The sequence below is a fragment of the Microcaecilia unicolor genome, chromosome 1 (genome assembly GCF_901765095.1).
Source record: "Microcaecilia unicolor chromosome 1, aMicUni1.1, whole genome shotgun sequence".
Lineage (NCBI taxonomy): Eukaryota > Metazoa > Chordata > Amphibia > Gymnophiona > Siphonopidae > Microcaecilia > Microcaecilia unicolor.
In genome coordinates this window covers 745,364,193-745,378,580 of record NC_044031.1, presented here as the reverse complement: position 1 = coordinate 745,378,580, position 14,388 = coordinate 745,364,193, and the positions used below count along the sequence as shown (strand labels likewise).

At 41.3% G+C, this 14,388-nt stretch overlaps 1 protein-coding gene across 1 annotated transcript in view; it reads left to right on the top strand.

The window, feature by feature from the left end:
• The window catches only part of AKAP13 (A-kinase anchoring protein 13), a 642,893-nt gene that overhangs the window by 293,698 nt on the left and 334,807 nt on the right, over positions 1–14,388 (top strand). The window contains exon 7 of the mRNA XM_030189716.1: positions 14,102–14,294. Coding sequence (XP_030045576.1) covers positions 14,102–14,294 — 193 coding nt within the window. The remainder of the gene's footprint in view (positions 1–14,101; positions 14,295–14,388) is intronic.

The following is a 14,388-nucleotide window of genomic DNA, read 5'->3' as shown; positions in this document are numbered from 1 at the left end:
AAGCTGTTAATAAGCAGGCCTGGGGGACAATTTATTAACAGCACTATTTGCCATGGCATAATGTCAAGCAGCCATCCATTTTCTAAGGCCCAAACTGTTCATTTCACAGGCTGCAGTTGATTCTCATTATCCAACTAAGAGCTATTACATTTCTGCCCTCCTTAGTAGTCATCCCATACAGTGGTCAGCCAGAGGATTCATTTTATGTAGAAACTTAAAAGGTATTGGCAAGCAGAAAAGGAACTTTTAACTTACTATAAACTTGGATACTCACTTTATCTTTTTTGCTTATGCAAATTTTCTCACCAGGTCTAACCATTCTGCCTGCTTACTTGACCTGTGGACTTGAAATTTTTAAAAATATATCTATGTATTATTTCTCATAATTTTTTGGTGTCCTTAAAACATGGAATTATTCCACCAGAAATAGCCAAGTTTTTATTGTTCTCCATTCTTCTGATAAGCTATTCCACAGGGTTAGTTCTGCTAATGAAAACATTCTGGTTCTCATTTTAGTCCTTGAGCTAATACATGGGTAGCATGTGCTAAATCAGCACTACCACCAGGGTAGCGTGTGCACCCGGCAGTAATTCCAAGTTTGGTTTGCACCGAATCCCGCGTTAGAAAATATATTTCTATTTTCTACCATTGGAGGGGGGGGGGGGGGGGGGGGGGGGGGGATGTTCTTGGCAATAATCAGCGTGGCCACATTGGTGCACGCTGCATGGTTTCCGCACAGGTAGTGCCTGGGCAGTAAGGGCTCAGGCTGTAAGCAGGCACATTCTAGTTTAAATTTCTATGCATACCCATTAAAAAAAGGCCTTTTTCCCAGCTGTGTGGTCCAGTGCACATGCAAAAGATGAGCCCACACTACCGCAGGATACTTTTTACCGTGGCTTTGGAAAAGGACCCCTTAATTCAAATATTGACTAGATCTAAGCCACCTTTTTCCCTAGTGCAACAAATCTTTCAGTAAATAAGCTGGCTTTTTCTCTGCTTACATAAGTACTTAAGTACATAAGTATTGCCACACTGGGACAGACCAAAGGTCCATCAAGCCCAGCATCCTGTTTCCAACAGTGGCCAATCCAGGTCACAAATACCTGGCAAGATCCCCAAAACGTTCAATACATTTTATGCTGCTTATCCCAGAAATAAGCTTATGAATTTGAAACGTAAGACATATTTTTAATGCAACACCTGCCCAACTAGTAAGCAGTGTAATATTTGTAACATTGGTGTGGATATCTTCTTTCATGATTTCTTCTGAATAATTCTCATTGGTAATATTCTGAATCACCTCTAGTTTTGAAAGTAATCTTGCTAATAGCACAGGAATCTCATCTTCTGGAGTAGCTTTTAATTTTTATAAAATGTTTTGTTGTGTCACCATCAGGTCCTTTTTGGGAAAGGAGTGTGATGGCCAAATCGGTACCACTGCCTGGAATTGGATTTGCAACAGATTTGTTCCTCATTGCTTCCCTAACGCAGGCGGTGTCTTTATCCTCCACAGGGCAATATGGACACCTTATAAGTTTATACACAACATAAACAATATCCACAGATCAGATTCACAGTGCAAAAATGTGAATACCTACTTATTGAACAGTAAAGTGTGCTGTTATATTGATTCACCTTTTAAGTTTGCCAAGTCATTCAGACACTCCTCTGCCGAGTGCTGTTTTTTGTCAAAATGAGATAAGTACATTTTCTCACATGCTGTATCACTTCTATGCTCTGTGATTATTGACAGAGAGTATGGGGGAAACATAGTACAATTTTTCATAGTAACATAGTAGATGACGGCAGGAAAAGACCTGCACGGTCCACCTAGTCTGTCCAAGAAATGGGAAAACTAGGTTCTTACCTTGGTAATTTTCTTTCCTTTAGTCATAGCAGATGAAGCCATTACGTGTGGGTTGTGTCCATCAACCAGCAGGGGGAGACAGAGAGCATTCAAATTTCACAGTGCCACATGGTCAGCTAGCTCCACTGCCTCTTCAGTATCTGAGCTTCCACTATTTTTCATCTTAAAGAAGCAATCCATTTTAAACGTATAACCTGGAAATCTTTAGCTTTGTCATAGGCCGTTGCAAAACCTCATCAAAAGCTTTTTGATTTGTTAATTGCCATCATTCTGCACAATTGGAAAGATGTTTTGTCCATAGATTACAAAGTCTGGTGGAATGTGATGTGCCACATTGCTAAATATGAAGCTGTTATTGCAGAATGTTTTAATTGTCAACAATCCTGTTACAAAATGTGGGTGTAGGGACAAAACCCTGCATAAAGCACTACCACGAAGCACTATTCTACATTGTGAACCTGACGTTTAAGGAGGACCCTTGTCAGTTCTCATGCAGAGGCTGGATACTGTAGAAGATCTCTAGGACAATGTGGAGACATCCAGGCTGACAAAAGCAAAACAACTGTTTTACAACTCCTCCTCCTGTTTACTGTACCTGGGACAGAACAAGAACACCAAGACTCTTCCTTGAAGATGTTATCAGTTAGTTTACCAGTGAGCTGTTTTCTGACGGAACCGAAATAATGGCCATCAGCTGGCTCGGAGCCTGCCACAGGATGACAGCTCATTAAGCTGTTACATCCCTCTCCTGGCTGGGAGAACTACCTGCTTCGAGTGCCTGAGTTTCTGATCGTGGACCATCCAGTGATGTTAGCATCTGTCAGGCTGAACTGCTATCTCCTTGGTTCCTGATTGTACCTGGGTTGTTAGGTATCCTATATTTCAGGATTAGGCTGGTGTGTGCTATCTTAGTTCTTAGTTCCCTGGATATGTACTTAACATACTATTCCATCATTTTGGGTGATTTTGCATAAATCACTGTCTCTGCTCATATTTGCTGCCAGTACTATATAATAAACAGCTTTCCTATTTTTATAATAACGTCTGAGCCTTGTGTAAATTACTCTCAGTATAAGGTATCTATAATATGGTAGTGTTGTACAGTTGTGGGCATTGGGTTTGGGGGGGGGGGGGTTGGGGCGCTCAGCACCCAAGGTAAGGGAGCTATGCACCTGGGAGCAATTTCTGAAGTCCACTGCAGTGCCCCCTAGGGTGCCCAGTTGGTGTCCTGGCATGTGAGGAGGACCAGTGCACTATGAATGCTGGCTCCTCCCACAACCAAATGGCTTGGATTTGGTCGTTTCTGAGATGGGCATCCTAGGGTTTCCATTATCGCTGAAAACCAGGGATGACCATATCTAAGGACGACCATCTCTAAGGTCGACCTAAATGTGGAGATTTGGGTGTCCCCGCCCGTATTATTCAAACGAAAGATGGACGCCCATCTTGTTTCAATAATACGGGTTTCCCCACCCCTTCGCGAGGACGTCCTGCGAGGACGCCCTCAGGAAAACTTGTGCGCCCTGTTCGATTATGCCCCTCCACGTATTTGTGATATATAAGGGAGAAGATTGTTGTTGTCCAGAGACCCTAATTCCTTAAGATAGGAATCTGTATCTCAGTTGGGATTTTAAAATAACACTTTTCTAATCACTGTTGTAACCCGTGCCTCACTCATACGTACCTTCCATGCTAATTGCTAGATTTCTTATTTTCTCCTTAAAATAGCACTCCTTAAATTTTAAGCTAGAAATTGAAATTCCATTGTACTGTCCCATTAATTTGAGTATGACTGTGACACAATTGAAGTAAAGATTGGGTTGTTTTTTAAATTATTTTTTGCTATTTTCATGTTGGTGTAGAAAATCTAGACTGTCTAGGCATCCCAGAGGCTCTCTAGTCCAGTATGTTTCTGAAACTTTATAAGCATTGATTTTTTTTGCCTTTGGAGGCCTGGATGAGTAAAACTATCTTCCAGTGCAGTTGCGATTCATGACACACATAATTTTTAGAAACAGTTTGAAGGCTCTTAACATATGACTTGTAGTTTTTGGTATTTTGCTTCATCTAAGGATAGCATGATTATCAGTGTTTGTGTGAGGTTAGGTGTTGACTATAGGGCAAGGAGGCTGTCTTATTTTTGTCTTTAACAATTGTCTTTCTTGTGTGTTTGTGTTTGATCATTATCATTTGCTTTGCTGCTATTCATTTGATTATATTTTAGGTTGGATATTATATATGTTTGTTGTAATCTGCATAGTTTTATGTGTGGAATATAAATAGAAATAAATACATAAATGTTTCACAATTTTTGAGTTTGCTTTTACGTTATTACTTTCTAGAAATCCAACCATACAGTTCAAGCTTCTCCTACTAACCTACAAATGCACTCGATCTGCAGCCCCTCCCTACCTCTCTACCCTCATCTCCCCCTACGTTCCTACCCGTAACCTCCGCTCTCAAGACAAATCCCTCCTTTCAGTACCCTTCTCCACCACCGTCAACTCCAACCTCCGCCCTTTCTGCCTCGCCTCACCCCACGCGTGGAACAAACTCCCCGAGCCCATACGCCAGGCCCCCTCCCTCCCCATCTTCAAATCCTTGCTCAAAGCCCACCTCTTCAATGTCGCCTTCGGCACCTAACCACTATACCTCTCTTCAGGAAATCTAGACTGCCCCAACTTGACATTTCGTCCTTTAGATTGTAAGCTCCTTTGAGCAGGGACTGTCCTTCTTTGTTAAACTGTACAGCGCTGCGTAACCCTAGTAGCGCTCTAGAAATGTTAAGTAGTAGTAAAAGCTGTTGTATGACATATTTAGCATTTTTTCCAGTGTGTGTGGGAAATATAGTCTTGTGTGGTGTAATGCCATTCACTACCATGATTCCTAATAATAGCTTTAATAGCTATAGGAATATATGAAACAGTAAAGGTGTAAAGGAGATGGTTCACCCATTAATAGGAACCTTGGTATCAACATCCACATTGACACCTCAACTCTAATCATATGTCTTGCAGATCTTAATGGTTCATTGAATCAGAGTCCGAAAACAAACCTGAGATAATTACTAAAATAAACTTTCCTTGATCCAGATTACTAAGAATGCAAGTCCAAATGAAAAAGTCAAAGCTCTTGATATTTTCCTGAAACTGTGCTTATACGTTTTCCACCGGGTTATGTGTAAAGAGTGGTGCTTTAACACTGGCCAAATGGGTTGTTTTGAGGACCCAGGAATTATATCTTCTTCCAAAAACATGTTTACCATATTTGCCAAATAGTAGTTTATCCTCCTAAAAACAACCTAAAATGGAAAAGGCATAATTTATAACATATAGTCTTAATCTTATTTAATATGATTGAATTTCAACTGAATAAAATTGCAAACTTTCTATTCATTCTGTTATCTTTATTTAGCAATCCAAAAACTTCCTTTAGGGGCATTTTTAGCCATCATTATGTGGAGGAGTATCCTAATGGTTAGATCAGTGGACTGAGAATCGGAGAAGCCAGGGTTAATAATCCTTGTAATCTTGGGCAAATCACTTAAAGTGGAGGAGTAGCCTAGTGGTTAGTGCAGCAGACTTTGATCCCGGGGAACTGGGTTCGATTCCCACTGCAGCTCCTCGTGACTGTGGGCAAGTCATTTAACCCTCCATTGCCCCAGGTACAAAATAAGTACCTGAATATATGTAATCATCTGCTTTGAATGTAGTTGCAAAATACCACAGAAAGGCAGTATATCAAGTCCCATTTCCCTTTCCCTTTTACAAAGGCGCATTAGGCTCTATGTGCATGCAGCTTTTGCCAAAACGAGACTACCACCAGGCTACCGTGTCCCTTTGGTGGTAATTTTGGATTTTCCGTGTGCCAATGGCGCCGGGAAATATTAATTTCTTCCTCTGACTGCCGTTTCTGGCAGTAATCGGTAGTTGGCATGCGCCAACCAGTCACCACGTGAGTGTAGCTCATGAGCCCTTACTGCTAGATCAATGGGTGGCATTATGGGCTCAGGCTGGTTTTAGGCATGCGCTGGTTTCAGTTTTACTGCATGCCCTTTTCCTGTCCCATTAAAAAAAGAAGCCCTTTTTTTGCAGACGCAGAAAAAACTGGCCTGAGACACGCCAAAAACATGTTCCCACACTACCGCAGGCCACCTTTTACCGCAGCTTAGTAAAAGGACTCCTTAACCCTTAAGATTGTAAGCACTCAGAGGACAGAGGAATATATATTTATTTAGATTTTGCTCACACCTTTTTCGGTAGTAGCTCAAGGTGAGTTACATTCAGGTACTCTGGATATTTCTCTGTCCCAGGAGGGCTCACAATCTAAGTTTGTACCTGAGGCAACGGAGGGTTAAGTGACTTGCCCAATAATCACAAGGAGCAGCAGTGGGATTTGAACTGGCCACCTCTGGATTGCAAGACCGGTGCTCTAACCACTAGGCCACTCCACTCGCCTTGAACTACTTCTGGAAAGGCATGAGGTAAATCCAAGAACATAAGAGTCGGACCATGGTCCATTGAGCCCAGCATCCTGTCTCTGACAGTGGCCAGTCCAAGTCACAAGTACCTGGCAGATCGCAAAACATTTTTCTCATTGCTCATTTCCAGGGGTGAGCAATGGCACTTCCCAAGTCTACCTATTTTGGCAATCATCTTAAAACACAGTAGGAACACTTTCACAACAGTGATATAATTAAAGTCTGGTAAAGCATTTTTTCTGTTTTATTTCCCATTGATGATATCTTCTGCAAAACTGATGTACTAAGTTAAGGTGCTGCTTTAAATTTAACATTTGAAAATTGAAATTCCATTGTACTGTCCCATTAATTTGAGTATGACTGTGACACAATTGAAGTAAAGATTGGGTTGTATTTTAAATTATTTTTTGCTATTCCCTTGTTACTTAATGACAGGGGTGGACTGTATTCATATTTTACAAGCAGTGATACTTATCAAAAAGGCTTTATATCTTATTTACCTTAGACCTTCCATTTCAAACCACAGAAGGATTGTGGTTACCTTTCTCTTGTTTGTGCCCATCTAGGATAGTAATTTCATATTACAAATAGGGGCCATTTTTACTAATGTAGGTTACGTTTTGGATTTACTGTGCCTTAGATACAAAAAAAATAATAATAATGAACAGCAAGTACAATGTCTGTTCACTAATTGTTGGGGGCTGTCTTAGCGTGTTACTGCACACAGAAGTACTTTACCATGAGTTAAGTGCAGTTTCGAGAGACGATAAATATATCGGCGCTAACCACACCAGTGATTAAAGCATGATAACTGACCACATGCTAATTGCAACAAGCCCATGACCTCATTTCCTGTCCCATAACAGGCCCTGTCTGCATTTTTAGTTCATAAATTGGTGTGTGCTAATCATCATTCCAGCACAGTAATGGTTACTGCAGCCATGTGCTAAGCTGTCGCACTCTGTTTCATGTGCTAAGTACTTAGTGCATGTTAGTGAAAGTGTTTTTTTTTTTTTTTTTTCAAAAAAAATGAAATTAGGTAATTTGTTGTTGGTCTTGAATAGCACAACCTACAAAGCAGATTTAAGGTAGAAGGAAAAAATACCTCCAGCTGAACACACCCTCGGAGCTAAATAACTCTTCATCAGCATAAAAACCTTTCCATCTCTTCTGTAAAATGTTTTTAAAATCTTTTAAATTAGTTTAATTTTTTTCAAGCTGCTGTTTCTAATAGACACCACTGTATTTTTTCAACAACAAACTTGTATCTCAGCCACTTCTTCCACTATTAGATAAGTAAATAATACACTTCGTGGCAGTCCTTTGCTGTCTTTAGCTGTCCACTTTGCACCCTGACCGACATTGGCTAGCGTTTTGCTGTTGCTTTTTCAAGGTCTAGTGGACAGAAGAAAATAGTGGCAAAGAGATAGCATAGAGCTGAAAGAGACCCTGACTCCAAAGACTGTTGCTGCTAATTGGGTTTCTGTCAGGTACTTGTGACCTGGCTCGGCCACTGTTTGGAACACAGGATACTGGGCTTGATAGACCATTTGTCTGACCCAGAATGGCTACTCTTATGTTCTTAATAGTGCAAACCAGAAGTGAGGTAGTCTGGCAGTCCAGTGTGCTTTTATTAGCCATTCTCTAGTAGATAAGTAGTGATTGCATTTTACAATATGTATGTCGAGATTTGAGACTATTTTTGTGGCATGCCCTGTTCTGTGAAGTACAACATCCAGTGGCTCTGGTATCTTGTGACTTTACAGTATGCCGAGTATGTTAGCATTAAAAAAAAAAAAAAAAATTAAGAGAAGAATTCATTTAATGAGAAGTAATTAAGGATTATAGAATGTTTTTGTAAATTGTTTTGACAATTCTGTATAACTTATTCCAACGATAATGTTTGTATTACATTAGATATTAGTTGGCTTCCATTGTTGTAGCTTCTTTGAAGAAAAGCATACACTGTTATTATAACACCATAATACTATTTAGCACTTACCTGTCTTTAAGCTCCAAACTCTAGTTTATATTAAAACAGCCATATCATTTTTCATTGAACCATTTTGGTTTTTTGTTGTACATAGGCCAGGCCAACCCACTGATTGATGGTCATCATTTCCAAACTTGGATGCATTTTCTGGCTTGGTTATTGTCTCGTCATGCTGTAAAGATGTAGATAGACTGCAAGGACAGCATTTATAGCTCCTGGGTGGGAGACAGAGCCAAATAACTGCTCTTTGAGAGGTACCTATTCATCAGTAAAAGAGCAACCACTAAAGCAGCACTTAGGGATCTGCATGCTGCCCTTTAAGTTAGAGAAGGTCATTGCCCTACTTGACCAATATATGGGAAGGGTTAGAGAGCTCAGGGAAATGATGTGTTGTCTCTTTGGTAAGTGAGTTGAAAAAGTAATAGAAGGATAGAGGGGCAAGAAGCACACCTTTTTCAGTGGAAAAGAGGTTCTAGGATAAGGTTATGGCTCAAGAGGGCAGGAAATAACATTTTGAAAATTATTAATAGAAAGGGTGGTAGATGTATGGCATGACATTCTATTGGAGGTGGTTGAGGCAAAACTAGGAATGGAATTTCAGAGCTTGTCAAAAGTACAGAGGAAGACGTGAACAGTAGGGGATCATATGAGGGTCTCTAGCACGTGGTACAGGAAGTAAAGTGTGTAGGCTTGATAGGCTATATGATCCTTATCTGCTATCATGTTCTGTTGGAAAGTTATTTATACTCCACAGTTGGCATTTCTTAAACACTGGCCAGGGTGTTTAAAAGTTTTACACAGATATTCAACAGTGGTGTTAATATCCAGGTATGGCACTGAGCACTTCAAATATTTGGATAATGGTAATATTCAGAGTTGTTATCCATCTGGATAACTAAGGGGAAAAAAAAGCTGTATTTTCTTATGTTATCTGGATGCTGGTGCTGAATATTGCCAGTCTCTGGATAAATCCCAACTCCACCCCAGGTATATAGTGATTATACAGATAATACAGAAAAACCATGGATGGTCACAGTCAATGCTACTTATCCAGGCAGTAGATTCTGTTAACAGGATATTTAGCTTTGAATATCGGGCCCTGTGTTTCTAAACTTTGCAGTTAGAGCACTAATATAATGTATGATGTACCCAGTAGCAGACCAGATCCTAGAGCAAGATTAGTGTTTGAGCTGAACAATTTAGGTTTTCATTACCCAGTTTTTTCATCAGTATGTTATCTTAAATTAATAGCAACACATTGTTGAGACTAGCCATGCTGTTCCTGTGTTAGAGCTAGACATTCTCTTGGAATCTTGAAGTGTGTCTTTACTGGGGGGGGGGGGGGGGGGGGGGTTCTGCTTGCTGAGTTGCATGCTTCTTTTGTCACCAGGAAACGGGAAATAATCTGCTTCCTTTGCCTCACAGGAAAACATATGGATGTTTTGCTGTACAGGAATTCCCTAAATCTATGTGCAGTTCTGCACATCAAAAGAGGGTACAGAAATCTGCATGTGAAATATTAAGCTTAAATTTATGTAAGGTAATAGGTTTATATTGTCTTATTCCTTACAGTTTTCCTTTAAAGACCTTTCTGTTACTGTTTTTATGCGCAATGAATGGTCTAGTTAGAACAAACAGTGAAAGTTGGATGTTTTCTCATTTCAGTACTGATTTTCAAATAGACAAAAAGCAAGAAATATCATTCTCTGTTGTCCAAATTGGTGTATATATATGCTTTTTACGTACTTTTAGTAGATTGGCTAAATTATCTTCGTAAGGACATGTTTCCAAAAACAGGTGGTAGTATAGTTCTAATACCCATCCCTAAAAACTCTAAGGGAGATATACAGGATGTTGTGAACTATAGACCAGTGGCATCAATTTCGTTGTTGATAACGATCATGGAGGATTGGGTGGCAATGAAATTAGAAGATTATTTGTCTAAATTTGATCTGTTGCATTATTTACAATCAGAGTTTTGAAAGGGACAGAATACAGAGACCATCTTGGCTGCATTGGTCACTCGAGATGCTTGTGGAGTAGAGGTCAGAATGCGGCAGTTATTTAGTTTGATCTGGTGCATTTGACCTAGTAGATCATTCTATTCTTCTAGCATTGTTGGATAAATTTGGTGTATCTGGGGCAGTAATGCAATGGTTCAAGGGATTTCTGATGGATAGGAACTATAGAGTTAAAATAGTAGAATTGGAAAAGGTACAGCGAAGGGCGACGAAAATGATAGTGGGGATGGGACGACTTTCCTATGAAGAGAGGCTGAGAAGGCTAGGGCTTTTCAGCTTGGAGAAGAGACGGCTGAGGGGAGATATGATAGAAGTGTATAAAATAATGAGTGGAATGGATCGGGTGGATGTGAAGCGACTGTTCACGCTATCCAAAAATACTAGGACTAGAGGGCATGAGTTGAAGCTACAGTGTGGTAAATTTAAAACGAATCGGAGAAAATTTTTCTTCACCCAACGTGTAATTAGACTCTGGAATTCGTTGCCGGAGAACGTGGTACGGGCGGTTAGCTTGACGGAGTTTAAAAAGGGGTTAGATAGATTCCTAAAGGACAAGTCCATAGACCGCTATTAAATGGACTTGGAAAAATTCCGCATTTTTAGGTATAACTTGTCTGGAATGTTTTTACGTTTGGGGAGCGTGCCAGGTGCCCTTGACCTGGATTGGCCACTGTCGGTGACAGGATGCTGGGCTAGATGGACCTTTGGTCTTTCCCAGTATGGCACTACTTATGTACTTATGTTGTTATACCAGACAGCTGGATACCTGTTTGCAGGATACCGCAGAGCTTGCCTCTGTCCCCCATCTTATTTAATGTCCTGCTACAGCCATTAGGGAGACGCTGGGAGCAGTTGAAATTATTTTTTTTACATATATGCTGATGATATTATACTTTTAGCAGCTCCTAAAGCATCAAACATATAAATTGCGAGTGACCGTACTCACCCGCAAATGCGCAGTAGAGACTTTCCCTCTCTGTCCCGCCCCCGCGTCAATACGTGATGATGGGGGCGGGACAGAGAGGGAAACTGCACGAAAGGGAGGGAGGGAGGGAACCGCCGAGGTCGCTACCGCTCCCCCCTCCCAACCGGAGGCACCGCCACCGCCCCCCTCCACCCGGCCCGGGCCCTCTTTGCAATTCAACTTACAGCGCCGAAAATGCAGCAGGCAGATCAGCTGAGCTGCTGTCAGCCTTCCTTCCCTGCCTCTCTCCCGCCCTCGCCGACGTTACGTCACACAAGGGCAGGACACAGGCAGAGAAGGAAGGCCGATGGCAGCTCAGCTGATCTGCCTGCTACGGTTTCGGCGCTTTAAGTTGCATCGCGAAGAGAGGGCCCGGGCCGGCGACTCTGGGGGTGGTGGGGGAACGGTAGCGGCGACCTCAGGGGGGAGGGGTGGCGGTGGCGACCTGGTGAGGAGGGTAGCTGGAAATCTCGCCCGTTTTAACGGGCATAACGGCTAGTCTATGGATATTTTGAGTGAAATTCAAAAGTGCATCAATATTATTGAAAATTGGGCAAAGGAATTCTGATTGAATCTTAATCAGGAGAAAGCATTCACTCTTTGTATTAAGAAAATTGATTTGTAAAAACTTTGAAGAACAGTCTTTTAGACTTACAGTACAATCTCTATTACTATCGAAATTAGATTATTGTAATGTTGTGTATGTGGGATGCACCAATACATTATTGAAGAGGTTGCAAACAATGGAGAATTTAGCTATAAGAGTGTTTTGTTTATTCTTTAAGATTGGATGTATGTATTACTTTTTATTACTATAAGTTACATTGGCTCCTGGTTACAGCAAGCTGTCATTTTAAGTTGTGTACACTGATTCATCTAACTATACAAGGAAATATTCCTGTTTATTGGGCGGGATTCTTTTCTCTTTTGAAAAGATAACTTTTGAAGTGGCAAATTAAGTCCGTTTGGCTTCAATTCCATATCAAGCCGCAAAAATATGGAATTATCTTCTTTCTCTCCATTTTATAAATCATTTGTGGTCTTTCCATAAACAACTGAAGATGGTTTTATTAATAAAAATATATATATATGTGAAATGATCATATTTGCGGTATTGTTTTCAGCTTTTGTAAATTCCCAGATGATTGTTCTGGTTTTCTTTTAACTATGTAATCTGCATGGAATTGAACAGGATATTGTGGAACAGAAGTTCTTAATGTAATGTAAAAGAGTGAGAGTTGCTTCTCCAACGGATCATTTTCTGTTTGTGAGCACCCAACACTTTGAACAGTCTAATGGATGTGGCTCTTCTCTGGTATGGGGGTTACTTTACCTATTATGTATCTATCTCTCTAAAGAGAGATTTATTTAGTGTTAGGTTAGCGGGAGGTGGTGGAGAGGAAAATGGTAACGGAATTCAAACATGCGTGGGATAAACATAAAGGAATCCTGTTCAGAAGGAAAGGATCCTCAGGAGCTTAACCGAGATTGGATAGCAGAGCCGGTAGTGGGAGGCGGGGCTGGAGGTTGGGAGGCGGGGATAGTGCGGGGCAGACTTATACGGCCTGTGCCAGAGCCAGTGGTGGGAGGCGGGACTGGAGGTTGGGAGGCAGGGATTGTGCTGGGCAGACTTATACAGTCTGTGCCCGAGCCGGTGGTGGGAGGCGGGGATAGTGCTGGGCAGACTTATACGGTCTGTGCCAGAGCCGGTGGTTGGGAGGCGGGGCTGGTGGTTGGGAGGTGGGGCTAGTGCTGGGCAGACTTATACGGTCTGTGCCCTGAAGAGCACAGGTACAAATCAAAGTAGGGTATACACAAAAGTAGCACACATGAGTTGTCTTGTTGGGCAGACTGGATGGACCGTGCAGGTCTTTTTCTGCCGTCATCTACTATGTTACTATGTAAATAAATAGATCTATAGAAAACTGCAGAGAGCTAAGCAATTGTGGGTGACTGGATAGAAAATCTGAATTAAAAAAAAAATACCAAGATTTTAAAAAGCTAAAATAAAGGGTGCATTATTCAGCTGACAGAGGTCATTGTTTCTTTGAAAGCTGCCTGTCACTGGCTAAATTAGACCTGGATATTCAGAGCTGGCCCCTATCTGGGTACTGGCTGCACCCAGACCCTGACCCTGGATCACCCCGGCACTAACTGTATACTAACGGGGCAATCTGCCAGATTTTCAGCAGCGCTATCCGGTAATGTACTGCAAAAAAGTCAGCACTACTTTACCGAGTGGGAATGCCTCCTACCTAGTTAAGTGATGACTTTGCATTGCATAGCTGGGTATTTACTGATAACTACTGAAGACATAAGTAAATCTTGGACACAAGCATTATATTTGCCCACAGACGTGTATGTATATGCTCTGTATTTATGAAATTGATGTGCAATGTAAAGCCTAAGGTTTGTGTACTGTGGAACAGCTTGTGTACTTCTTTGTTCATACGCTTGCTTTATTTTATATCGGTAGTCCTTACATAAGTGGACTGAAACTGAAAAAGCCTGCATAACCTGTTATTAAATGTTGCTGAGGATTTTTTTCCCCCCTCATTCTCCCTTTTCCCCCTCATTTTTGAACAAAGATTTGTTTCTGCTTGCATGCCTCTCTGTCTGAACCTGGTGTGGGGGCATAGCTTCTCTGATTTACATGGAAACAAAACAAACATGTAATAATCAGGCTAGGGAAGGCTCTAACCAGTGTGGTTAACAATCAGTGCTGCAGCTCTTAAGTGGAGTTTACACATTAACATGCTGGGTTGTTTTGTTTCAGTGAAGAACCTGGTGAGCCAGACTCCTGGAGCGACATTTCCCATGTTATCTACTCTGGAGATTTTCATGTGAAACATCATCATGGACTGAATGTTTATACGCTAACGGAGAAATGCAGAGAAGGAGCCGAGTCCAGCATGGAGGACAGCATAGGGGAGCTGAGGAAACACATGAAGAGCCACTCCCAACAGCTGGTGAGAAAGGGGTGTCTAGAAATAGCATAGAATAAGGGGTCATGTCCTTTTGTATTACTTGGTGGTCAAGTTCTTAATGATGAGGCAGGAATAT